At 40.0% G+C, this 26,130-nt stretch overlaps 1 protein-coding gene across 1 annotated transcript in view; it reads right to left on the minus strand.

The window, feature by feature from the left end:
• TNKS (tankyrase) overlaps positions 1–12,735 on the minus strand; it is a 172,572-nt gene extending 159,837 nt beyond the window's left edge. The window contains exon 1 of the mRNA XM_037128794.2: positions 12,015–12,735. Coding sequence (XP_036984689.2) covers positions 12,015–12,684 — 670 coding nt within the window. The 5' untranslated portion in view covers positions 12,685–12,735. The remainder of the gene's footprint in view (positions 1–12,014) is intronic.
• Between the last annotated feature and the right edge of the window lie 13,395 nt (positions 12,736–26,130).

Here is a 26,130-nt window from a genome sequence, read left to right on the forward strand (position 1 = left end):
CATATTTGTAACACAGAATTTACCAGCTTAACTATTTTTCAGGGTCAAGTCAGGACATTATGTATTTTCAAATTGCTGTGACTCTGTTTTATTTATTACTAGAATTCTTTTTTCTTGACTGGTTGCATGAATCAAAACACACAGCATTTTATCTTCAATATTGCTAACAATTTTAAGTAGTCTTTAAAAAAAAAGGAGTTGCCAAAATGTCCTCTTCCACTAAATTATGAGGTTCTCAAAGACAGATTACTCTCAATCACACTGGATGGTTATGAAGCAACTGATCAAAAGATCAAAGCCCAACATGCCAGTAACTGCCAGGGGAGAAGTGTCAAAAACACTCTGTGACCTGCCTGCCTTGGGGTAGTGAGATGGTGGTAAAAGCAGGTAAAAGTAAACCTGCTTTTACTGTACTTTGCAAAACTTACTTTTTTACTTTTATTTTCAGAAAACAAATGTGAGAAAGCAGTAACTATCAAGTTAAAAAATGATTCAAAATTATCTCTCATTGCTATCATCTTTCTGTTAGACTAGCATGGGCCAAATGATTTTCGGACAGCCATCAATGGGTTTAAACCTGCCTCCACTACTTAACAGCTATGTGACCTTGGACAAGACACTGATATGTAAGTCCCAGTTTCTTCACCCTTAAAATATCTCATACTCATATCTCATATGGTTGCTGGCAGGATAAAATAAAATTATAGGGAAAACACTCTAAGGCAGGTCTTGCTGTTTTTGTCAGTTTTTACACTCATTTAGTAATACTATCATATGTGAAGTTCATTCACATATAAGCCAATGGAGCAGTGAAAGCACTTTAATGTCAAAGGGCTGGCTAATATGGAAGATTATTTACACATTCGAGAAAGTCGGAAGATCAGAAATCAGAACATACAAAGTTCCACTTACTCAAATATTTCTAGAGCACATACTATAAAAAATTCACTGAATTAAATACTGAATCTTACTACATGTCTCGGTTTTACCAGCTTTCAAAAAATTCCAATAGGGCAATAGTTACACTTTCCTACTGTTAAATCTTTGCAGATTTTTTTTTTTTGCATGTGTGTGGGTGGGGAGAGGGATGGCCAAGTTTTTGATAGCTTGCTATAAGTTTTTTAATTAGCCCAAAAGTTTTTTCCCCAAATGAGAATAATTTCCCTCAATGATGTTGTAAAGCATAGGTCAGCATCACTTCTTAAAACATTAGAAAAAAAGAGTTAATTGTGTTCATTAACCACAATCCCATGTTATTTCTTTCTAAAATAACAAATTTCCACAGTCAACGTGAGAACAACCTGAGCTTCTAGACATGAAGAACCGCACATCTTATTAAATAAGATGGATGAGAATATCAAAACGCTTTTCATGGCTGGTAACATATCAGAATGAAGCCATCTTTTCAGTGTCTAGTTATACACACACATATTCTAGGCTTTCAAAAGCATTATAACTGGGCATTAGCTAAGCATCAAGAGGTTTAGGTTATTTTTAAACTGTACTTGATGATACAGGGGGCTTCAGCTTCAAGAATTTTTGGTCAATCAGTAAATTCAAAACTTTTTTTTTTAGTTTATAGTTAATAAAAACCATCTGCTAACCACCAAATATCTCTTTACTTTCTTTCGCAATCTATCACAGGGCAAAAAACTGTTGCAAGTTCCAAGAAACCAACAAACAGCTGTCACTAACCATTAGTTTAGTTTGTTCAGTCAAAAACGCAAGAGGGAAGAGAAATTTTACATCACTTTATCTCCCCCTTACTTTGCAATTTTAAAAAATTGCTAGTCTAAATTGAATAGGGAGCTGACACAGAAAATAGTTTTTTGAGAAAACTGCCTCAAAAGAAAAAGTGTTGAAGCTCACGCTGCTGGTTCATCTACACACAGATACCTGAACAAACAAGCAAAACAGCTTCCACTTGACAAAGAACCCAGCAACTTGCAGTTAGGAAAAGCAGTCTTAGCTGATGAAGCCTTAAAGGAAAACCCAGTAGGCATACAAAAACAAAACACTCAGAACTTGCATCAATTACCTGAAATCAAATGATGCACCCAGGCTTTGGCAGATATAAAAAAAACCCTACTGAATTCTTATTATGATCTACACTGATGATGCAAGTCATTAGGTCCCCCTAACTTTCCTGAGTTTCTACCACAATAATAAACACAGCCCAAAGTAATTTCAAGGACCTTGAAATAGGGGGGAAATGGGAATTTAAGAGGCACTCATGTCTTCATTTATCTACTGCGTATTGTACAATCAGCCAAACCATTTCTTTGTCCACGAAGCAAAGCAGGCTGCTACATACACTTAAAAACAAGCCACTCTAGTGCGTTGTCCAGCATTTCATCCCCAGACTCATGATGTTTACTACTTTCCAAAACCCAACAATACAATGAAATACATTTTCTTAGCATTATTTACACTGTTTTCTTCTCCTGGGCTGTAGGCTTAAGATTCCATTTTTCAACATACTTATGCTCACAATTTCACCCTCTATGATATGGCTTCTATCCCCTAGATGTATTTCTTTGGCCTTCTAACTGCCAAAGAATCACCTCAGGTCTGAAAGGAAGGAAATGCCCCAGAGAGAAAAGAAAGCAGGTGACCAGACTAAACTTGTTAAAAAAAAAAAAAGAAAAAGAAAAAGAAAAAAAGACTTCTATGTACAAGGCTGTGAGGAAATCATCTTATCTGTAAAATGTCCCTAACAGAACGTTTGATTAAGGTGCCCTTGAAAGTGCACAGAGGCTAACATAAACTGAGATATGAATAGTGACAGACTACTGTTAAGAGATGACCCTGCAACCCTCACTGAGAGACTTCGTCTATTCTAGGTCAGAGCTGCACGTCCAACATCAGAAGGTAGGACGAGCAGAGTTACCATCAACATCTCAGACCTCAATTTTTATCCCAGAAATTATTTAGCAATTAATTTCTATAAAAATGAGCAATGGAAAAATATTGAGGTCAAATGCCATGCAGTGTTCTTATGAGAATTTGAGCAGAACTGGAACCCAACAGACAATATATAATAGAAGAAAATGTCCACAAAACAGAGAGAATTACAATTTACTATTTCAAAACTAGCTAAAAGACAATATGAAAAATGATACAAGTTATGAAAAATAGCATATACCTGAATTAGAAATAAGATGGTAGAACTCAGGAAGTAATTACAAATAAAAGAAAAACTCATTTCAGAATGAAAGACTAAAGAAGGAAAACAAAAGTGAAAAAAAATACCACAGGTAATGCATTATGACAGGGATTAGCAAACTACAAGCCATATACCAAATGTGACCATCACCTGTTTTTACAAATAAAGTTTTATTGGAACACAACCAATTGACATCTTCATGGTACAAAAGCACAGTGGAGTTCTTGGTCATACAGGGCACGAAGCCTGAAATATTTATTGTCCGGCCATTTACAGAAAAAATTTCCCAACTCCTATGGTAAGAGAAATAGAAGGTAAAAGAAGAAATTTTTTAAAAAGCAAAAGTAACTGAATACACATATTTTTTTCAAGGTTTCAAGAGTTAAGTGCCAGTTATTAGAGGCTGGGGGCGGGGGAGAGGAGAACGGGCAGTAATTATTTAAATGGGTACAGACTTTCTACTTGGGATGGTGAAAAGTTGTGAAAAAGGGCAGCAATGATGGCTGCATGGCACTGTGGACGCACTTAATGGCACTGACGTATACACTTAAAAATGGCTAAACTCTATGTTACATATCTGTTATCACAAAGAAAAAGCAAGGAACAAATTTAGAAGACAGGCAAGTTTTCAAGATACATAAAACCAAGGAAAAATGATGAATACTAAGAACTCTAATTCAAGAAAACTTCTAAAATAAAAGATCTGAAACTACTCTCGTATGTAAAGAAAATAGCACATCATATTACCTGAGAAAATAAACCTAAACTAAACTATCAGAATACTTGGACTTTTAATGAAAGAGGAAAAGGAATCCTTTGGACAACCAGGAAAAGACCAAGAGAAAGAAAATGAGATAACAATTAGACTTTCAATATTTACACTTTTTACTAAAATGGAGTAACTTTTTAAATACTCAGGAAAAAATATGAGCACCAAAGGTTTTACATTCAGCCAAACTGACTTCCAAAAATAAGGGAACTGAGTGACACTGAAAAACTTTCAGGAAATACTGTTTCCAGGACATAATCCTGAGAAAGTCTAAAGATCAAGTGACAGACTATCAAAATTAGAGACATCAGTATAAGGAATAGTGGTATTAGCAACAGAAATAGTTAATGATTTCAGGTATCCATTGCTGTATAACAAACCATTCCAAATTTTAGTGGCTTAAAGTAACAAGCACTTTTATTGCTGGTGGTACCGTGCATTAACTGAATTCAGGCATCTGGTGCTTGATGACGCTGAGTATCTAGGGTGGTTCACTCACTCAGCAGGCAGTGGGCACTGGCTGAGAGCATCACTGTGGACTGTTGACCAGCCTCACCTCTTACCCCACAATCTTTCTCAAAGCATGGTGGCTGGATTCCAAAAGAGAGAGTTCCCAATGACAGTGAGTGTTTTGGATCTCTCAAGGTTCGGGTGTTACACAGCATAACTTTTGCCATATTCCTATCAGCCTAGCAAATCACAAGACCAACTCAAATACAAGGGAGAGAAATAAGACCCACCTGCTGCGAAGTGGTATAGTATGCACACACAGAAGGAGTATGTGGTAGCCATGTTTGGGGACTATCTACCACACATATATTTGTAGAACTAAAACCCAATGAGATTTGTAGGAGAAAGCATGTAATAGCTACGTCCTCTAACTGAGCAAGAATAATGAAGCAAAAAGGAGTATGGCATGTGTAAAACATTTTTACCATTTCAGTAATCATTTTAATGTCTGTATTACCATTCTGAGATCATTTGTGCATAAAGCAAATGAGTAATTACATAATATTCTGATTCTAAAATCCTCTAGGCCCTTGAGAACCAGAAATCTAGATATGAGAGAAATGGTGTACAGATATAATATTGAAAACATTAAGTAAAAACCCTGAATTGGAATTTGAGGTTATCAATGTAAGTTAATGGGTTATATGAAAAGAGATTGATTATCAGAAAAGCTAGAGGGGACTTCCGCCAAGATGGAGGCATAGGTGGAAGCACTGTGCCTTCTCACACAACCAAGTTTAAAAACAACAAAATTTTAGCAACAAAAACGCAGCCAAACTACAGAAAATTGAACTATATGGAAGTCTGACAACAACCAACCCTTCAGCCAAACCAGTAAGAGGGGCAGAGCCAGCAGCAGAGCGGGTCGGGCAGGAAAAGATCTACTGGACCAACCTGGGCGCACGACCCAGGCACCCCGGCAGCTGTGGGTGGATCCCAGGTGTGGAGTAGCAAGGGGCAGACTCACTGAGGGCGCAAGGTGGTAGACCCACTGAGGACTGACCTGGGTCACACATTCTCCGGCAGATAAACCGTAAACCGGTGAAGGAGCGAGTGAGACGGACCAGCAGCAGGAAGCGGAAGAGGGCACTACTATAGTCCCTCTCTGACCCCGCCCCCACATACGTCACAAACCAGCGACCTGGGTGGCCCCACCCTAGTAAACAACTAAGGCTCTGCTCCTCATACCTAACAGGCAAGAACAGATCAAAACATGGCACAAGAACAACTCAGAGCCCCAGAGCCCATAAATCTAAGCGATGAAGAAATAGCCAAACTTTCAGATGCACAGTTCAAAACACTGGTGATCAGGATGTTCACAGAACTGGTTGATTATAGTCACAAATTAGAGGAACATATGAAGGCTAAACTAATTGAAATGAATGGAAATGCACAGGAAACCAATAGTAAAGGAAAGGAAACTGGGACTCAAATCAAAGGAGTGGACCAGAAGGAAGGAAAAACATGACCAAACAGAAAAGGATGAAGAAACAAGAATTCAAAAACATGAGGAGAGGCTTAGGAACCTCCAGGACATCTTTAAGTGCTCCAACATTCGAATTATAGGGATACCAGAAGGGGAAGAGGAACAGCCAAGAGTGCAAAACTTATTTGAACAAATAATAAAAGAGAATTTCCCTAATCTGGCAAAGAAAATAGACTTCCAGGAAATCCAGGAAGCTCAGAGAGTCCCAAAGAAGTTGGACCCAAGAAGGAACACACCAAGGCACATCATAATTACATTAGCCAATATTAAAATGAAAGAGAGAATTCTAGAAGTAGCAAGAGATAAGGGGATAGTCACCTACAAAGGAGTTCCCATCAGACTGTCAGCTGATTTCTCAAAAGAGACCCTACAGGCAACAAGGGGCTGGAAAGAGGTATTCCAAGTCATGAAATCCAAAGATCTACATCCAAGATTGCTCTATCCAGCAAATCTTTCATTTAGAATGGAAGGGCAGAAAAAGGGTTTCTCAGATAAGATCAAATTCAAGGAGTTCATCATCACCAAGCCCTTATTATATAAAATGTTAAAGGGACTTATCTAAGAAAAAGAAGATAAAAAAGATGAACAGTGAAAGGACAGCAAACTCACAGTTATTAACAACCACACCTAAAACAAAAGCAAACTAAGAGGACAGCTAGATCAGGAGCAGAACCATAGAAATGAAGATCACATGGACGGTTAGCAACAGGGAGGGGGGAGAAGGTACCAAAAATAAGTAGCATAGACGGTAGATAGAAAATAGATGGGGGGGAGGGCAAGAATAGTAGGGAAAACATAGAATCTAAAGAACTTGAGACATGTGGTCATAAACTAAAGGGGGGGAATGGTGAGGGAGGGGTGTGCAGGTGGAGGGGAATGAAGGGGGAAATAGAAAAACTGTAATGGCATAATCAATAAAATATATTTAAAAAAAGAAAAGCAACATCTGAATATATACTGCCTATAACATACTTTAAATATGAAGACACAGACAGGTTGAAAGTAAACGAATGTAAGGAATAAGAAATATATATACACAAAAATATAAGATATAAGACATAAAGAAAGTATGTGATCTGACCAACAGTATCAACTGCTTTGATTTATTTACACTATAACCAACAACTGCTGAATACTTACTCTTTTCAAGAGCACTTCCCAAGTGACTTCCGGTCCAGATGGCTGAAGATGGCAGTGCAGGCAACCGCAGTACTTGCCTCCTCCCACAACCACGTCGAAATTATTTTACAACTAAACTCAGAACAACCATCATTCAGAACCACCTGAAATCTGGCTGAATGAAAGTCCTACAACTAAGGAATTAAATAAGCCACACTGAGACTGGTAGGAGGGGCAGAGACACAGACCAGGCTGGTCCCCACACCCATGTGCGCTGGGTAGAAGTTGGGAGGGATATCTTGGTGGCAGTTACCCCAAGGAGCAAGGGGTCCCAACCCAACATCAGGTCCCCCAGTGCACGGGTCCAGTGCCAGGAAGAGAAGTCCCCATATAACTTCTGGCTGTGAAAATGAATGGGGATAGGCTTCTTTTTCTTTCTTTTCTTTTTTTTTTTTTTGTATTTGTAGTGTAGGGGTCTTTCATGACATTTGTTATTCCTAATTTTTAAAAATGTGTATTGATATATTATAAAAGATTTTGAAAATTTTTATTCTTCAAATGTTTGCTGTATGATTAACTTCAATATTAAACCCATAGAACTAATTAGCTCTTTTGTAGATTCTTTAGGATTTTCATTAAAGAATCATGTGATCTGCAAATAGACACTTGTGCCTTGTATTTCTTTTTCTTGACAGGGTTGAACAAAAGTGGCTTAGAGTACACAGCATTAATTTTCTAGCCATTAAGGGGAAAATGTTCAATATTCACCATTAAATATGTCAGCTTCAAGTTTTTCATGGCTGTCCTTTATCAGAATGTGGACATTCTCTTTAGTACCAGTTTGCTGAGTGCTACCTGAGGAAAACTGTGGGTTTTACAAAAACACTAAGTAACAGAAATCCAAGCTATAGCCAACAATTTTAAGCCTGGGAAGATATTTATGAAACTAGTTCCTTTTCTTCTATTACCAAATTAGACTCATCTTAAATCCTGAGGCAGGACTTTGGCTCAAAAGTAGAAGCAAGGACCTTGCCAGATGACGAAAAGGACAAAAAGATTCCCTCCCACCAGAGGACTGGGCGCTCTGACTCCTTTTCCTACACACGTATGTGCCATGGTTTAGAGGACACCCTGTGGGTTTTTGTTTTTGTTTTTTTTAGTAGAAACTACACTTGTACAGTGATAAGGAAAAAAGGCAAGCAGGGTCAGGCTGAAAAATCAGGAGAGGCAGGAGTAAGTCGGGTGCCGTCATCTCTGTGGTTAAATGTGTTGCTGTAGATGTCTCCCCAAATTAAAAGAAAGCATAAACCTGCCCCATATACTTTGCTGGTTTTGATACTGAAACATCTCACATTACACATCCTAATCCAAGTCATCTGTTAATGAACTACCAGGAAGCCTATTTCAAAATATATTCAATTTAAAGTAAATACTATGAAATCCCAGAATTTAATGCTAGTTAAAAGCTTTTTTGAGTAAGACCTCACCTAAACTTTTCTTTAAAAAGAGACCTCATCAGAGTCCTTTAACAAAAGTATGTCACTACTAGGCACTAAACTAAGAAGATATCATTGCTCCAAATTGATACTATTTATAAAGTTTGGACTGTTGTCCTCTGAACAATAGAAAACCAGGGTCAAGGATCTTATCTGCAGAAGAGAAAGTCTTACATAAACTCTTGACAACAATGTAAGACTGGCTCATTTGGATAGAGCCCTCTGTAAGAAGGCGTTATAAATAGTATTTTGAGAACTTATCAACAATGGAAACCGAAGATTGTGTTTCTAAATGTGGATAGGGTAATTCCATTAATAACACTGTCTCTAAGCCGTATGTTAAACAAATAATTATCACATTCCAAAATGGAATAGAAAGGATTCTTAATTGTGCTGCTGGAAAGAATTTTGGTTACTCTTATGGTAATATTTTTAAAAAGTCATAAGGGTTTAAATACGACTTCACATCATTTCTGAGATCTTTAAAAATGGTTTCATTTCATTCTATAGAACTATAAACTCATTTTAAAATAGAAAAAAGGCATTAATTAACATTAGGCAAGAATTAACATTAGGGAGGGAGGTGGGGAGCAAGGGGCAGGGGAGGCTGGGATGGGAGAAACAGACAAAAAACTGTACTTGAAAAATAACTAAATAAAAAAAATTTTTAAAAAAGAATTAACATTAATTCTTCCTTCCAATTTTCTATGTCTAGCCACCTTGGACTCATCTTTTAAGTCCCAGCTTCACAATCTCTATCTAGAGAGACTTCCTTACGCTCTAAAACCAGATCAAGAGTCCCTATTATCTGCTGAACAGAGAGTACAATGTACTCTTCCTATAACTTTAGGTGACTTTAGGTTGCACACTTTGTGGGGTGGGGTTTGTTACTGTTCTTGTTTACTTCCCCCCGTAGACTCCAAGCTCCATAAGGGTATGGACTATTCGCCATTTCAAAATTGTGTCGGTGCCTAACACCTAACCTATAATAAGTAATAAAACATTTGTGAAAAAATGAAGTACAGATTTTAAACTTTTCCATACAAGGGACTGTACCAATTTCCATCTTTAAAACAGCTATTCCAAGACAATTCAAAGACTGGCATTGGAATCAACTAACAGCCAACTGAGAATGATTTTTAACTACTCAGCCTATACATGATGGAGACGACTAGATTTTACAAAGTTTCAACGCTGTGCCCACAAACATGAAGTATGGTAAACTCACTACAGGGTGTTGTTTTTATACCATGGAGAGATTTACTGTTTTTGTTGTCCGTTTTCCACAACTGAACCATTTTTTTTCCTGTAAAAACCAGTTCAAAGTTAGGTTCTCATAATTACAACAAAAATTACAAGACTCTAGCTTGTCTTCATTGCTTATCTGGGTATACATAAAACTCCAAAACAATACAAAGTTAACTACTATGGCAAACAAAAGAAGTGATGGGGGAGATAAACTCTATGTGTGGCTAATCCTACATAAATTCATTATCACAAATAAATGATCATCTGTGATTACTTACAAAGTAGTATTCTGAGGAGTTGCAAGATGTGTGAAACAATATGTTAAAATAGTCAAATTTGGAATAAAGTACGCAAAAATAAACAACCTTCGTTAATTTATAACATCAGTCATAGACCTTTCATTTGGCCTAAAAAAAGATGCTATTTCAGCTAAAATAAGCAATATCCTTGAGGAAATGTCTAGTTAGATGATAGCGCATTTATGATTCAACTCATTACTTTCCGAATAGTAGTCTACTTGTCAAGAATGGATCCAGTAATCTAACAAAGATTTCCTGTGTTTCTCGCATTGTTGATCAGGGCCAGGTGATGAATCACAAACAGCATTTGTAAAAAATAAAATGGAATAGGATATAAAATATCAGAATACAGCACAGGTAGTAAAAAAAGTAATGTTTCCTGAAACTTTTGGTTCAGTTTGTGTGTGTGACAATGTAAAATGTTTCTAAGTATAGGCTGCAATAAAAACACATGAATGTACTCTTAAAACACGTGTCCCAATTACTTCCCCCGAAACTGGGAAAGAAAAAACTCTTCATCACAGATATAAAAACTAAAAGCGACATTAACTCGGGAATAGGTTATAGTAGTTTAATCTTGATTTCACAAGCTCTAAAATCAAACTGTTTGGAGTTCAAACCAGTTACACTATTTCTTGAATTTGGACTGATTTAAACAGTACATATAATTCACTGTTGTCATCTGTTAAATGACAATAATATCATTCAAGTTGTGGTAAATTTAAATAATACATATCGTTAAGTTCTTAAATGTTTTACCATTACAAGAATAAACTGAAGGCCTGATACATATCACACACACATCAAGAAACTTAACAGAGGGCATCTTTGACTTATCATCTTTGAGGTGTGTGTATGGTGTTTTTTAATTTTGTATATTTTTGTCCTGTATAAACTGTATAATGAACATATAACATGTACATTTCTAACGTAATATTCCTGATGTATTACAACTTTTTAAATATGTCAATATTTAGGCAGCTATCAAGGCAGTGGGAGTATGTCCGAGTATGTCCTTTGTTTTCTGTATTTTATAAAAATATAAAGTGTTTTTACTGTAAGTTTTTAAAAGAAAATAGTCAATTAGTGCAAAAAGAAAAAAGGACAAAAGACAAAAGGTCTTTTTGGAATTTCCAAAAGGTCTTTTGGAAAGGTTTAGGAATTAGCACTTTTTTTGCAGAATTTATGTGCCAAATGCTTCTCACTAATTACCCACACGACCTTTGCATGTAATTTTCGCCATGAGAAAACGGAGGCAATGAGATGATCTAAACTGTCTATGTTAGACAACTAACAAAGAGCAGTGTCCAGAACTTCAAAGCCTGTATTTCTTGTTATCACATAATGCATTGAAATATTCTTCTCCAGTTGTTTTAAATAACGATATTTGGATCCACCCAGACTGTATGTAAACTTGAGAAAAGGGAAGTTTCATAAACTTAATTTTTGTTTTTCACTGGCTTACTAAGGCTATGACAGGTCCTTAAACACTTGTTGAGTTACATTCAACTTCCTTTGTTCTAGTACTCAGGGGAAATACTTTTGTTTTAAAAACGAAATAAACTAGCAAACACATGACAAAACTACTGTAACGCTGCCCAAATCTAACTTTATTCCTACACACTCAGAACTTAAAATGTTTACGTATACACCCAAAGACTACCTCTAAGGGGATTAGGGAAAGAGTTACAAATAACACTGTGCAAACACCAAAAAGAATGGATTCCCACGTTCCCCTACCACGCCCCCGTCACCCAGACACTATCAATGAAAGGAACCTCTATCTAGTCTTCCGGTGAGGTGTTAAAGAACCATAACCACGCCCCCATTTTGTTCTATCAAAATAACTTGTTTTCCTTCCTGACCCAGAGCCCAGTCCCCAACACCAAAACCCTTAAAAAGCAACTCAAAAGTCTCTGACCTGCAGCGAAGTGCAGGGGGGAAGATTTCCGGCCAGCCATGTCCTTAGCATTCACGTTTGCTGCGTCCACCAGCCTCTTTACCCGGGACACGTCCCCATTGCGACAGGCCTCCAACAGTTCCCGTAGGGCCCCGCTCACTGCTGGGACCCCCGGCCCAGGTCCCGGTGCCCCAGGCCCCACTGTTGCTGTGGTGCTAACTCCGGCTGCCTCGGGGCTCTCCGCCAAGCTCGATCCAGGGGAGGACGGAGAAGAAGATGAGGAAGAAGTCGGGGAAGAAGAGGACGACGGTGAATTGTTATTGCCACCACCGGCTGGGTTGGGAGGGACCCCGACAGCTGATGGAGAGGCCGCCGGGGCTACGGGAGCGGCGGCGACGGTACAGATTGTGCTGGTGGTATTGCAACAGCTGGCACTGTCAACCGGGTCCGGGGATCGGGGCCTATCGGGCGGATCCCGACTGCCATCCCCCTCCGGCAGCGCCAGGCCGTGCCGCGGGGAGGTAAAGGGGGCCAGGCCACCCGCTGTGGGGGAGGCTGGGGTGGTCCCGGGGGCCAGGCCGGGGCTGAGTGGTGGGGGAGGTGGTGGCGGCGGCGCCGAAGCCCCTGGGGCGGGCTGGAGCTGTTGTTGATGATGGTGGTGATGATGCTGAGAGCGACGCGACGCCGCCATCTTCGGACTCCCCCAGCACTGTCACTGCGGCAACGGCCGCTCCGCCCGCCCTCACTTCCGACTTCTGGACCAATTAACATCCAGCGCACAGGAAATGATGCTTGGAGAAGTGGGTGTGGTCAAAGGGAAGGAGGGAAGCATTGGGAGCTCTGGAGACAGGCCGTAGAAGGGGGCGTGGTCTTGTGGCTAAGGGGCGGCCGGCGGGGAAAATTTGAAAGCTGGAACCAGTCACTACGTAAACGGGAAGCTTTTCTGCATTTCTGACTCTCAGCTTGCTTACCTTGTCCTGCTCCGTTCTGTCAAGTCTCCTTTAGTCTTCCTTACCTTGTCCCGAAGCCTGCTCTTCTGGTGTAACTCAGTGCAAGAAGAAAATGTCGTTTTTCATTTATCAAGTGTTCTCGTCTGGAAAATGGAATACTAGGTACTTCACAGAATTGTTAGCAGCATTCAGTGAGCTAACAACGTATGCAAAGCGTTGTGTCCGTTAATAAAGCATAACTATAATTAGCCCATTGGTAATCTTCTTTTCATGCAGTCTTCTCTCCCCTTCCCCATTTAGCCCCTTGGTCTCTATATCCTATCCCCTCTCTTGCAGTTTCCTCACTCTGTGTGCTTTCGTAATACTCCCTTTGAAAATACTGGATCCGATTGCAACAATTCGAATTCAAGCCCAGTCATTTACTAGCTATGTAAATTTCAGCAATCTATGGAACTATTCGGTGTCTATGATTTCTCTTTGCAAAATCAAATCAGTAGTTGAATAGATGTTAATTATTAAAATTAGAATTTTTCTATTATCTTTGTACTTGTATTTTCACCTTAAGTTCGACTCAAGTAATTGTATGTTCCTTTCTTTTTCATTCTTTCTGGCTTAATCTGCCCTCTCCACTCCTGTCATCTCTCTTACCCACCCCGTCCCAAAAGTATAAAAACCTCACTGCTATCCATCACTCATCTTCAGATGCCATTCTTCAGCAACTGCTTTTTCCACTGCCTAAACCTACTTTTTTGTCTGCCATCAAAAAAGATTTGCAGTGCATGGGGTAATTTTTAAGAGGCCTCCATTTCACGTCTCCCATTCAATAGCAAACTAGGCGTTGTAGAAGGTTAGATAAACAGCATTATTCCAATAGTATGAACACATGGAGATTCTGTGTCTTAAGGAAAAACAAGGTTTAGATGGATCAAGTACAAATCTACCACAAGAATATTAAACCAGGTGATAAATTCTTGTTTTATCTATCTTTAATATAATATGAGGAAGGACCTGAAAAAACAGAATTTATTTATTAAAAGTGGTGTATTTATTCTTACCTGTTTAAACTTTAGTTACCTTCAAAGTACTCTCCATTTGATGCAATAACCAATTGAGATGTTTTTTCACAGCTCAAAACAGTTTTTGAACTCATCAATTTTGATGCCTCTGCTCTTTTTGTTTCACCTATTCCACATCAGCAAAATGTTTCCCTTTGAGGACATTTTTCATCCAGGGAAACAAAAAGTCACTCGGGACCAGTTTGGGTGAAAAGGAAGGGTGGGACACGGGTCTTGCTGTTTTTGGTAAAAAAACTGCAAAATACTCAGCATGGTGTGGGCAGATGTGCTTGTAAATCACTCATCATGAAATGGGCAAATGCTATGAAAGAGTCTTCAAAAAAATTCACTGAAGCCAAATGCAGTCTCTCACAACAATGCCAGCTGGTACTCACCTAGCTGGGGAAGCCTGTACTACAAAGGACCCACCCTCAAGAAAATTCTAGATTTTTGGGGTCCACTTCATAAATGTAATGTTAATATTCCCATGTAAATAAATAGATTTATTTAAGACTACCATCGAAATACAACAAGGTAAGGAACATAGTATTATGAGTGACATTGATTGTCATCTAATATGGGTTTACAGATTATAACTTGAACATTATCCATCTGTTTCATAAATTTGTGTCATTGTTCATAATTGACAAATGTGTGTTGTTAGGAGAACTCCATCAGTGCAACTAAAATTTGTCCGTAACACGCATTCTCCTGGTTTTGAGTCTTAAATACATGCACAGCACAGAGTAGCACTCAGGACTGGGGGTAAATCAACATAAAACCTTAGATGTTTGTAACTTGCCTTGGGGAGGCATAGGATTACCTTATCTGGTCCCGCTAGCCAATAACTTACAGATCAGGAGAAGTAATAATGTTCACCCTGATTTACAATGCATCTATTGTGTCTGTTTACTGGTGTAAAATAAAATACCTGCTGCCTAAAGATAAAAAGGCTGGATTGCTTGAAACTACTAGCAAACTGTCTAGAAATGGCAGTCCATCAATTAGAAATTGCTTTTTCCCCCCAGAAGAAAGTAGTAAAAGTACTTAACATTAAGTATTCATAAGGTTTAGGTTTATGTGGATTAATGTTGAGCTCTGAACACAAAGAGCAGATATCATTACCTAATCGTTTACAGCTAAACACAGTCCCATGAGGAATGCATGATACCCCAGTGAAGAAAGCAAAGTGTGGAGTCAAACCTGAGCTGGAATCACATCTCTGAAGATTACTCTTTTTGCTAATCTTGGTAGATATGCTTCAACTCTGTCATTCCAAACTTCTGATTTTATTGTAGCATGTCATGAGGATTAAAAGACCTAAGTGTTTTCTAAGTACTCCTCCAGTGTTAGTTTTGTTCCCTTATATGTCATAGTGTTACTAGGAACTCAGAGCCACTATTGATAGCTGTCTTCTCACAACTTCCTTCATGAAAAAGGTAGTGACAGGGAATAAATATCCACCATTTTACATGTAACAGGAACCTTAAGAAAAGAAAGATCCAGTTTAAATGTTTTCTCACCTGAAAATTTAAGATTATATACAGTCTCTTATATCTCCAAGAATTGCAATAGTGTCTTATTTTCAAAATAGTTGTCAGAAAAATCATGTCCAAGGAAGGGGTTTTAAAAGGTGAGCACATAGCACTCTGGAGTGTGTCATGATGTTGGTTTTTCCCTAAGGGGATTATATGGACACTTTGTAAGTCACACAATCATAAACTTGCACAGTTTTCATGTTTCTCTTAGACTTGGCATAGTTATTTCATCCATATACTTCTCATTAATCTGCTCCAGATCCAAGTTCACTGGTAGAATCTTGTATCTATTAAGTCCACCAAGCCATGATGAACAATGATCTCAAGAGCTGCCTTCATGTTGAAGAGTACTGCATACCATGGGGAAGCTCTTACCCCTGATAAAGGTTGGGGCACAGACCAATGTGAGCGGAGACCACCAGATCTACTGGCTGGGAATAAGTGACAGCCAAACAGTGAGAGGCACTAGTTAATACCTGAACACATGGTGCTGTGCCTTCCACCTGCTGTCTCCTCTTGCTTTGCTTGTGGTTGTTTGGCTTGTTGAAGGAAATAAATGACTAAAAGCTGTTTAAGTGGTGTTTTGTGCAGTTTTTCTTAGTATTGCCTACTCCATCATATCTTGTCTTTATTTTGATGTTGTTGCTCAGAATTAAACATTGAGTAATCCAGGAGAAATCACTTAACCTCTCTGTAAACCCATCTGCAAGATGAAGATATTAAGAGTCATTATGACACATAAATTAGTTAATATGCCAAGTGCTTAGAACAGCTGTGGGTGCATGATAAATGCTCTGTAAATGTCAGCTGCTGTTATTACCTGGGAGACATGCTCACTAAGAGAACTGTAATGGGGTTAACATTGTCCCACCTCAGGGTTATATCAGCTTCCTACTCTTAGGTGATAATTTAGTCCACAGAGATCTTGAATGCCCTTCTCTTCCATAAGACATCATACCAGCCCGTCGCATTGATGATAACATGCTGGTTGGACCTAGTGCACAAGAATTAAAAACTATCGTAGACTTATTAATGTAACATTTGTGTGCCAGAGGGTAGGAAATAAATCTGACAAAAATTCAGGGGTCTTCCACTTCAGTGAAATGTCTAGGTATCCCAGTATAGGGAACCTACCCACGTGGTTTGGGAAATGTAGCCCAGCCCCTACGGGGAAAGGCCGTGGGGAGTGAGGTCGGCACACAGGACCCACACCCATGGATAGGTTCTCCTATGGGGAATCAGGCCTGCATTGTACCTAGGCTGCGTTGAGGCTTGCTTTTGCTAAAACTCCGTCATCCTGAATTGAGGTAGATAATGTTTACTGCATGTGTCTAAAGTTACTTCCTAAAATCTGTGCTAAATCTCCCCAGTATGGAGTGTATAACCAGTTCAACCACTTTTCCCCTTGATCTGAAACATCCTTCTCTTTGAAGTAATTAGCAACATTCTTTGCTTTATTATCTGTGAAAAAAAGGTAATCACCTACAGCGAACCTGTGCATAGTAAATGAGGATCATCCTCAATGTAATGTACCCAGAAAAGCAATAAAAAAAAGCCTGTCCAGGGAGGGGTCAGGGCCCTCTCTCACTCAGAGAGTGGCCATGCTGTCCTTTTTTCTCCACTGGACTTCTGTAGTCCGTGTGAATTTGTTTGTCACAGCCACAACACGCGGACCCTGCAAGCTGGGGTCCATATCATCCCATGCTTTGGGTCACATCAAGATCTCTCTTCCCAAGTGAAGGATAAGTGTTTTGTTCTGTCCCTTCTACAGTCAAAAAGAGGCACAATGCCTAGTGGGTTTCCTTAGGTTTTGGAGGAAACTATTCTAAGAGTGTATGACTCTGGCCTGCATTTGAACTGGGTCCAGAAGGAGAAAAGGCCCTGCATCAAGTCCAGGATGCTGTGGGAGGAGCTGGAAGTGTCATGACAGAAAGGGATGCTCTTTGAAGCCTTTGGCAGGCCCCTCTGTATGAACCGCAGCACAGACTCTGATGGTTTTAGAGCAAAGTCCTATCATCCTCTGTGGATAATTACTCTCCTCTTGAGACATTTACATGCTATTGGGTCTTGGTAGAGACTGAACACTTACCCATGGCTCAGCGAGTTGCTGCATAACCTGTGCTGCCCATCCTGAGGTGGGTGTTACCTGACCCATGAAGGCATATAGTCGGGTGTGCACAACATGCTCCTTGATCAAATGGAAGTAGCATGTATGAGATGGGACTAGAGCAGGCCCTGGAAGCACAAGTAAGTTACATGAGGAACTTAGCTTTGCAGTAGGATCTAAGTGTCATGGCTCTCATTTCTACACATTCCTCTCTCCCAGCCCACAGTTACGGCCTATAGTCAGTTGGCTGACAAAGAGATTTGTGCCTAGTATTCAGATGGTTCTGTATGATATGCAGGCACCACCTGAAAGTGTACAGCTATAGCACTACGGCCTCTTTCTGGGACATCCCTGAAGGACAGTGATAAAAGGAAAGCCTCCCATTAAGCTGAAGTTTGAACTATGCACTAACTTGTTCATTTTGTTTGGAAGAAAAAATAGCTACCTGTGCAATTATATACAATTCAAGGGCTGTGGCCAATCTTGGCTTGATAGTCAGTGACCTGAAAGGAATCAAATATTAGTGACAAAGCATCCTTGAAAAGGAATATATCAATCGATCTCTCTAAATGGATGGAAAAATCTAAAGATACTTGTGTTCCATGTGAATACTCACAAAACAGTGTCCTCAGTAGAGGCAGATTTTAATAATCAGATGGGTAGGATGATCCATTCTGTGGACACCAGTCAGCCTTTTCTCCATCCACTCTTTGTCATCATCCAGTGAACCAAGTGGCCATGGTGGCAGGGATGGAGATATGCCTGGGCTCAGCAACATGAACTTCCACACACCAATGCTGATCTGGCTATCGTCACTGCTGAGTGACCAGCCTGTCAATATCTGACACCAAAAAGAAGTCCCATATATGGCACCATTCTCTGGGGTGGTCAGCCAGCTACGTGGTGGGATGTTGATTATATTGCACCACTTCTATCTAGGAATGAGCAGTGGTTTGTTCTTATTGGAATAGACCCTTACTCTAGACATGGATTTACCTTTCTTGCATGTAGTGCCTCTGCCAACACTACCATCTGTGGACTTACAGAATGCCTTATCCACTATCATGGTATAAGCATTGTGGTAAGCATTGCTTCTGGTCAAGAAACCAATTTTACTACAAGTGATGTGTGGCAATGAGCCCATTTTTATGGAATTCACTGGTCTTCCATGTTCTCCATCATCCTAAAACATGTGGCTTAATAGAACATGCAAATGGCTTTGGGAAGACACTCAGGTATAGCACAAGCTGGATATTAGTACTTGGCAAGGCTGGGGCATTGTTCTCTGAGAGGATATGTACACTCTAATTTAGTGTCTAATGTATGGTGGTGTTTCTCCTGTGGTCAGGATTCACAGCTCCAAGAATCAAGGGTGGGTAATTGAAATGGTACCATTCACTGTTACCACTAATGATCCACTAGCAAAATTTTTGCCTTCTATCCCTGAGGTCTTATGCTCTGCTGGTCTAGAAGTCTTAGTTTCGAAGCAAGGGATGCTTCCACCAGAAGACACATTAGTGATTTCATTGAACTGACAGTGAAGACTGCCACCTGGCCACTTTGGGTTCCTTGTGCCTCTGAATTAGCAGGCAAAGAAGGGAGTTGCTATAGCATCTGGGGTGATTGATTCTAATTACTAAGAGGAATTGAGCTGCCACCACAGAATGGAGTTAAGAAAGAGTATGTCTGTAGTGCATGAGATCCATTAGGGAATCTCTTAGAACTACCATGCCTTGTGGTTGAAGTCAATGGGAAACTATAACAGCAAGACTACTAATGGCCCAGACCCTCCAGAAATGAACATTTGTGTCACCCTGCCAGGCAAAGAACCATGACCAGTTGAGGTGCTTGCTGTGGGTAATAAAAGTATGGAGTGGGTGATAGAAGAAGATAAATACCAACTACAATCATTGGGCCAGTTGTAGAACTTAGGACTTAAATATTATATGTATTTCTCCCTTATTTGTTAATGACTCTATATGTTTTTGTCCCTCTCTTATCCCCCTTATTACATGACATAAGCCTTATTGATTCAAAATAGTTAGCTTTTTATTATAGTATCTAAGTTACACTTTAAGTTATCAAGGGGAAGAGTGAACTGAATCATCTGAGGACTTGACATCCTCTTCTGGGGAAGGGTTAGCACATTTTCAGGTGTGTACAGTGCAGGCTGAAATGTGATTTTTCTCATTGTGTTTGGAGATTAAATATAGTTTAAACTTCTGCACTAGAAAGAAAAAGTTCTTTCTCTAATGAAAGAATTCAATCTCTTTCTTTAAATTGTTTTGCCGAAATATGTGCTAAGGTAAAGTATACACGATCTAAATTGCTGTTGCTATAGTGAGGCTTCTCTCCCTCTGATAAAAGATTCTGTCCTTTCAGAAATTCACAGGGGCCTTAAAGATAACATTTAAACCTCTTTCATGCCTTATCTGCCTATTCTGCAGCTACTTCTGTAGATCCTTTTACTCTTAGGGTTCAAGATCTCAAGATGATTTGCTCTTCTTATTTGGGTTCTGGGGTCGGTAATATGTTTGTGCTAGAGTTACAATAATGCAGCCAGAGTCTTTTGTCTATTATCCAGTGTAAACAGGGCTGATGTTCAGCTGAAAAGCAGTCAGAGGGTTGCATCAATTGTTGTTGACTGACATCTATTTGACTGATTGGTGGCTGGTCCATACAGGTTATTAAATATCACACTTGCATACGGGCCCTCACATGTAGAGGGTTGCAAATAGATATCACTGTACTACATTGAAAGCTTCATGGAATCACACCTTTAATAATTGTAGTCCTATTGTTTTGTACAACAATGAAAACATCATAGACATCCAATTAATACTAATCAGGCAATTAGATGCAGTGCGTATTCATAAAGTACTATCACTTGATTACCCAGATTTTATTATAAATGGTAAGTGGTATTAATGGCATTATAAGCACCAGAGGAGCTGCCCCCTGAGCACCCGGGTCTCCTGTGCTTCTAGAGGCAGACAGAATGCAGTGTGGTTCCTTGCACTCTGTAAGCAGAATGCCCAGGATCCTACCACAAACTCTCTTGGGACAGTTCCATGTCAACCCAAGGTCACCCAAGGAGACGTTCTCATGAGCACCAGTGACCCGTGTCTTTATATAAAGTGTCATCTCAGCATCTCAGTTGCACAAAATATTTGAACATCAGCTGGCAGCAACAGCAAAGTCATTTGAATCTATAGCTCAAGTGTACTTACACTTCGCAAAGGGACGTGTTCCTTTGTCCCAGAATATTGTATTGCATTCCCTTTCCAGTTTTTTAAGAAAAAGGGCGGTGAAAGAAAATGGATAAAATGTGACTAATGTGGATAATTATCTTTAAAATTCTCATCAATAAGTTCTTTTCATCGTTTTTCTTTTGGCTCTTTGAGAAACAAATCTCTGTGGAGATTGAACCTACTGAAAATCTTTAGACTTCAGCCAACCCTTTCTAAAGAGCAAGGGCATCGTTATGGCTTTTCTCAAGCAGGAAAAGAGGTGCTCAACTTTAATTATACCAGGCGTGTATTGATTTGGCTGACTTACTATTTTAAGCCTGATTAACATTGGGGAACTTAAAATCGTCACCGTTCGGGCTTGGAGAGGGGAAGGAGACCCAGAGGTCAGCTGTGGAGAGTGGCCGTCGTTAGAGGAAGGGGGCACTCCAAAGTGACAGTGACACGTATTAAGACAGATAGTTTATTCAATAAATGATGTTGGGAAAATGGGGCAGATACATGCAGAGAAATGGAACCAGACCACCTTCTTATGCCACACTCAAGAATAAGTTCAGAATGGATTAAAGACAAATGTTAGACACGGAACTATCAAAATCCTAGAAGAAAACAGGCAGTATAATCTCAGACGTTGCTCACGGCAATATTTTTCAAATATATCTCCCCAGCAAGGGACACAAAAGGAAAAGCAAACAAAGGGGACTATATCGAACTAAAAAGTTTGGGCACAGCAAAGGAAAACATCAACAAATTAAAAGACAGCCCGCTGAATGGGAGAACATACTTACCAATACATCTGACAAGGGGTTAATATCCAAAAATGTATTAAAAAAACTTACAAGACTCAACACCAAAAAAAAAAAAACAGTTAAAAAATGGGCAAAACACCTTTCTGGAACCCCCTTAGAGCCCACCACCTTGGTGTGTCTGACTCAAAGTGCGTGTTCTTCCTGTTTTGTTTCCAGGTTTACTTTCTTCAGAATGCCTGTCTTCAAACAAGCATTGCTGGGGATATTCAGATGTTACTGAATCAGTTGCAGAGACTCTTTTGCTGCTATGATTTATTACAAGGGCTGCAGGAAACAAGCATGTGGAAGAGAATAGTAGAAAAAATACTTGCTGGGAACCACGTCTCACTGTTATTTCCCTTTGTAACACAAGAGTCTTAGCCTTACCCCGTTGTGACCATGGAATATGGTCACATATTTGCACCCAAATCTATACCCTTTTCACTTGCCAAGTGATTAAGAAGTCCAGACTTCCCCTAGGTTTCTCCTTGCCAAATACTCTCTCAACCTCCTTGAGTTGTTTCTGCCTGCTAATCAGTTTTTCCTGCCTGCTGCTGGGAGAGTGAGAACTGGTCAATGTGGCTAAGATCAGATTCCACTGTGCTTGGACATTGAGAGAGACCGGTCTGGTTGTCTCCAGCCGTTGGCCTTGCCAGCATCACCAAGCCTGCTGCAGCCAGGTCCTGGCAGTCCTATAGAGATGGTCCCTGATTAGGGATCACTACCTGCCTGCCGATGGGCTGCCTGAGTCTAACTATTCAATTTGGAAAATAAAATGGGAAGATATACAAGCATGGTTGCAGCAACTATGTCAGCTATCTTCCTTCTTGACTTACGTCCATACTAATATTCTCAAAAGTTGTCATTAGCACGGAGAGGCAAATGCCATAAAGGTCTTCTTTTCCCAGTTTTGGTGGCTTTGTTTCAATCATAGCTCAGCTTTTCTAAATAAAAAAAATTATAGTATTCACTGGAAGACATGGAATGTTAGAGCTAGAAGTACTTTTGGACATAATGTTGTCCAAACTCCTCATTTTATAGCTAAGAACAAAGAGTTACCTGTTGCATCCTACAGCAGTGGTGCATGTCCTGAGCCCAGGCATTAGGGTACCAGCCCAAAGACCAGTTCCCAACATTGCCAACCAACACTTTTCTGACAAAGTTAAAAGTGCTTCATACTGTGAGTTATCCTATTGTTAAACCAGCCTCGCTTTCCAAGTTCAGGTTTTGAGGGATGGAGTGATGTCAGAAAGGAAAGGAGTGGCATTCTGGTTCTTTTTTTGAAGTTGATGGTGGCGCCTTAATTCCACTGTCTCGTGGTGGATGGCAATTGCTTCAGAGCCTTGGCACTGCTTTTAGCAATAATGCCACTGTGTTCATATGATGGTTCGTAATTGACAAGCATGTGCACACACATCCTTCCTCTTGATAATTATATCCCTGGGAGGTTGATCACATAAAACTACCCCTAATTTTCAAGAAAGAACTTGAGGCTGGGAAAGGGGAACTGCTTTGTTCAAGTTCCCTCAGATCATAAAGGAGAGAGATGGACCCAAATCTGAATGTGTTGTTTCCGAGTGTGGTATTCTTTCCATAGAAGGAGGCCTTGCTTGTGCCATGTTTGCCCATCCACTGCCACTTTGATCTCAGATCAGCTACTTCCCTTGCTCTGCACTGTACCACATGGGATATTTCCCAGGCTGCCTTGTTCCTACACCTCCTATGGGGCTCAATTGATGGGAGACACTTCTAAGGGGGAAGAAGGAAGGAAGAAGCCAGGATAATTCCCCACCTCTCTCAGAGTCCTGTGCCATCTCTGGGTAGTGGCTTCTCCTGTCTCTCTTCTGCCAAATAGCTTCTTTATTGGAGCCAGATCCCCTGGGCACTCCCCCCAGAAGGTGCAGGCTTCTGGGCTTTGGCACCATCATCTCCTCCTATTGACCCCTCAACTTCAGGAGAGGGTGCTCGTGATGAATTGTGCATACAGGTGACTAACACCTTTGTTGGATGAACCTTGGCCATGGGAGGGAGTTTATCATATTTTGATCCTTGTTTTTAAAGAAACCACTTTGATAGCACTGTTTTCCACACTGGTATTTCTTGGTTAAAAGGAGAGCACTCAAGTGGTTAGTTATCTAGGCTGCCGGGGGCTTTCTTAGAAAGGGCCTTCATAGATGTCATGTCCTGGTTCCTTATCCAGTTCCTTTGCTAGTAGCTGGCAATCAGTTTTTTCGAGATGGATGCCTTTGACATGGAGGCCTCGGCAACCACAGGCCCTTACACTACAGCTAATGATGTTGACTATCTTTCCATGTGCCTACTGGTGACATATTGTACATATATGTATTTGAGAAATGACTAAAGAAGTCTTTTGCCCATTTTTGAATCAAGCTGTTTGTTTTCTGTTGTTGATGTCAAGTAAGGTGCATTCTTAACAAGTTCCCAGGTGATGATGACCTGAGAATCACTGCCCTAGATCGTGCACATCAAGTGATCGAACACCAGCCTTGTCTGCGATATGAAGATGGGTAATACGTGCTTGGTGTGTGCGTTCAATCACTTCTTAGGTATCAGGCTTATGATAAGTCATCTGCTGTGGAAGTGGAATTGCTGGTTGTATGGTCATTCCATTTAACTTTTTGAAGAACTTGATATAGCACCTTGTTCTGGGGATATGTTACTTTCTCCACGCAGCAGCAGTGGAAGCCAAGGCTGCCCTCAAATGAAAACTCCCCGGACTAGGTCACCCAACACCTTCGAACCCACCAGAGGGTGTATCTGGATGTTACAGCTTGTGAAAGCGGGACCTGAGAGGGTGTTCAGTCTCACCAAAGATTTAGAATATGCTTGTTTATATATATATCATCACGGAGCTTCAAAACTGCTGACCAGTAGAAGTCATTTTATACATTTAATATATTTTTAAAAGAATAATTATCTTAAAGAACTCTTGCTTAATAGACTGAGAAGAATTATACTGACTACATGAATATGTAATTAACATAATTTATTTGTCAAGTACTGAACATACATAAATTTGCTACACTTTCATTGAATTTGAGAAGTTAATTAGTATGACTATTAAGCAAAACCTAGAGATCATTATACGTGAAATATTTCCTTATAACTCTAATAAGCTGATTTCAAAACCTATTAGGCTTGAGATTTTGTTTAATAGTTCCCAAATATTTTCCCCTTCAGTTAATGGATCTCTGTACCTACCCTTCTCACTAAAAACATTCTAGATTTATTTAAAAGGTTTATGTCAGTTTTTGCTGGGCACACATAATTAAGTTTGTGTCCTGTGAAAATCTGTGGAAATGTTCTTTGGAATTCATGGAAAAGTAGAATTTGTCTATTGTTGCCTAGTATTTATGTAGCACTTCATATTCCAAAATACTATATAATTACTAGTTCTTCTTGAGCTTTTTTAATGTTTTTAATTATAATGTTCTTTTGATACAATATGTGATTCACTTGTGTTACGCCTTTTGATATTTCAAGGGAAAAGGGGAATAAGATGGACTCTTACAATAGTCTGCATTGGGGAGGTCCCCAAGTTCACCCCAAGTTTGATGATTCACTAGGAAGACTTACAGGACTGTCTAGTCATATTCACAGTCATGATTTATTACAGCAAAAGGATGCAAAGCACAGTTGGCAAAGGGAAGAAGCAAGCGGGATGCAGTCTGTGGGAAACCAGATGCAAGCTTCCAAAGGTCCCCGCTCCGTGGCATTGCCCAGGATGTGCTGAATTCCCCCGACAACAAGTCGTGGCCACACTTGTTACATGTTGTCTGTCAGGGAAGCTCATGAAAAACAGAGTGCCCAAGGTTCTACTGGGAGCCTATCGCAGCAGCTCTGCCTGGCACGAACCATGCACCCAGACTGCCGGAAGGAAAGCAGGTGTTCAACGCTGTGCTGGTTAATTTTACACGTCAACTTGACTGGGCCACAGCACCCAGATATTTGGTCAAACGTTGTTCTGGATGTTTCTGTGAGTGTGTTTTTTGGATGGGATTTACAGTTAAATGAATAGACTGAGCAAAGCAGAATACCCTCCATAATACGGGTGGGTCTTGTCCAGTGAGATGTGGGCTGGAATAAAAGAAATCCTGCCAGCAGATGACCTTTGGACTTGAACTTCAATGTTGGCTCTTCCTGAATCTCCAGCATGCTGGCTCATCTTGCAGATTTTGGACCTGCCAGATTCCACAGTGGTATGAGCCAATTCCTTAAATAAATCCCTCCCCGCCCGACACACACACACACACACCCCACATTGGTTCTGTTTTCTGGAGAACCCTAATACAAGGATAGACCATATAGTTTATACAAACAGTTCAGACACAGTGAGCCACTCTGACTCGTTAATGTTGGGACATTCTTAAAATCTCCATTTCCAGATGCCAGCCAGGGGCCCATCTTGCAGCCAGGCTTTTCAAGGAGAG

Source organism: Artibeus jamaicensis, unplaced genomic scaffold (assembly GCF_021234435.1).
Source record: "Artibeus jamaicensis isolate MK-2021 breed Jamaican fruit bat unplaced genomic scaffold, CSHL_Jam_final scaffold_833, whole genome shotgun sequence".
NCBI classification, from domain to species: domain Eukaryota; kingdom Metazoa; phylum Chordata; class Mammalia; order Chiroptera; family Phyllostomidae; genus Artibeus; species Artibeus jamaicensis.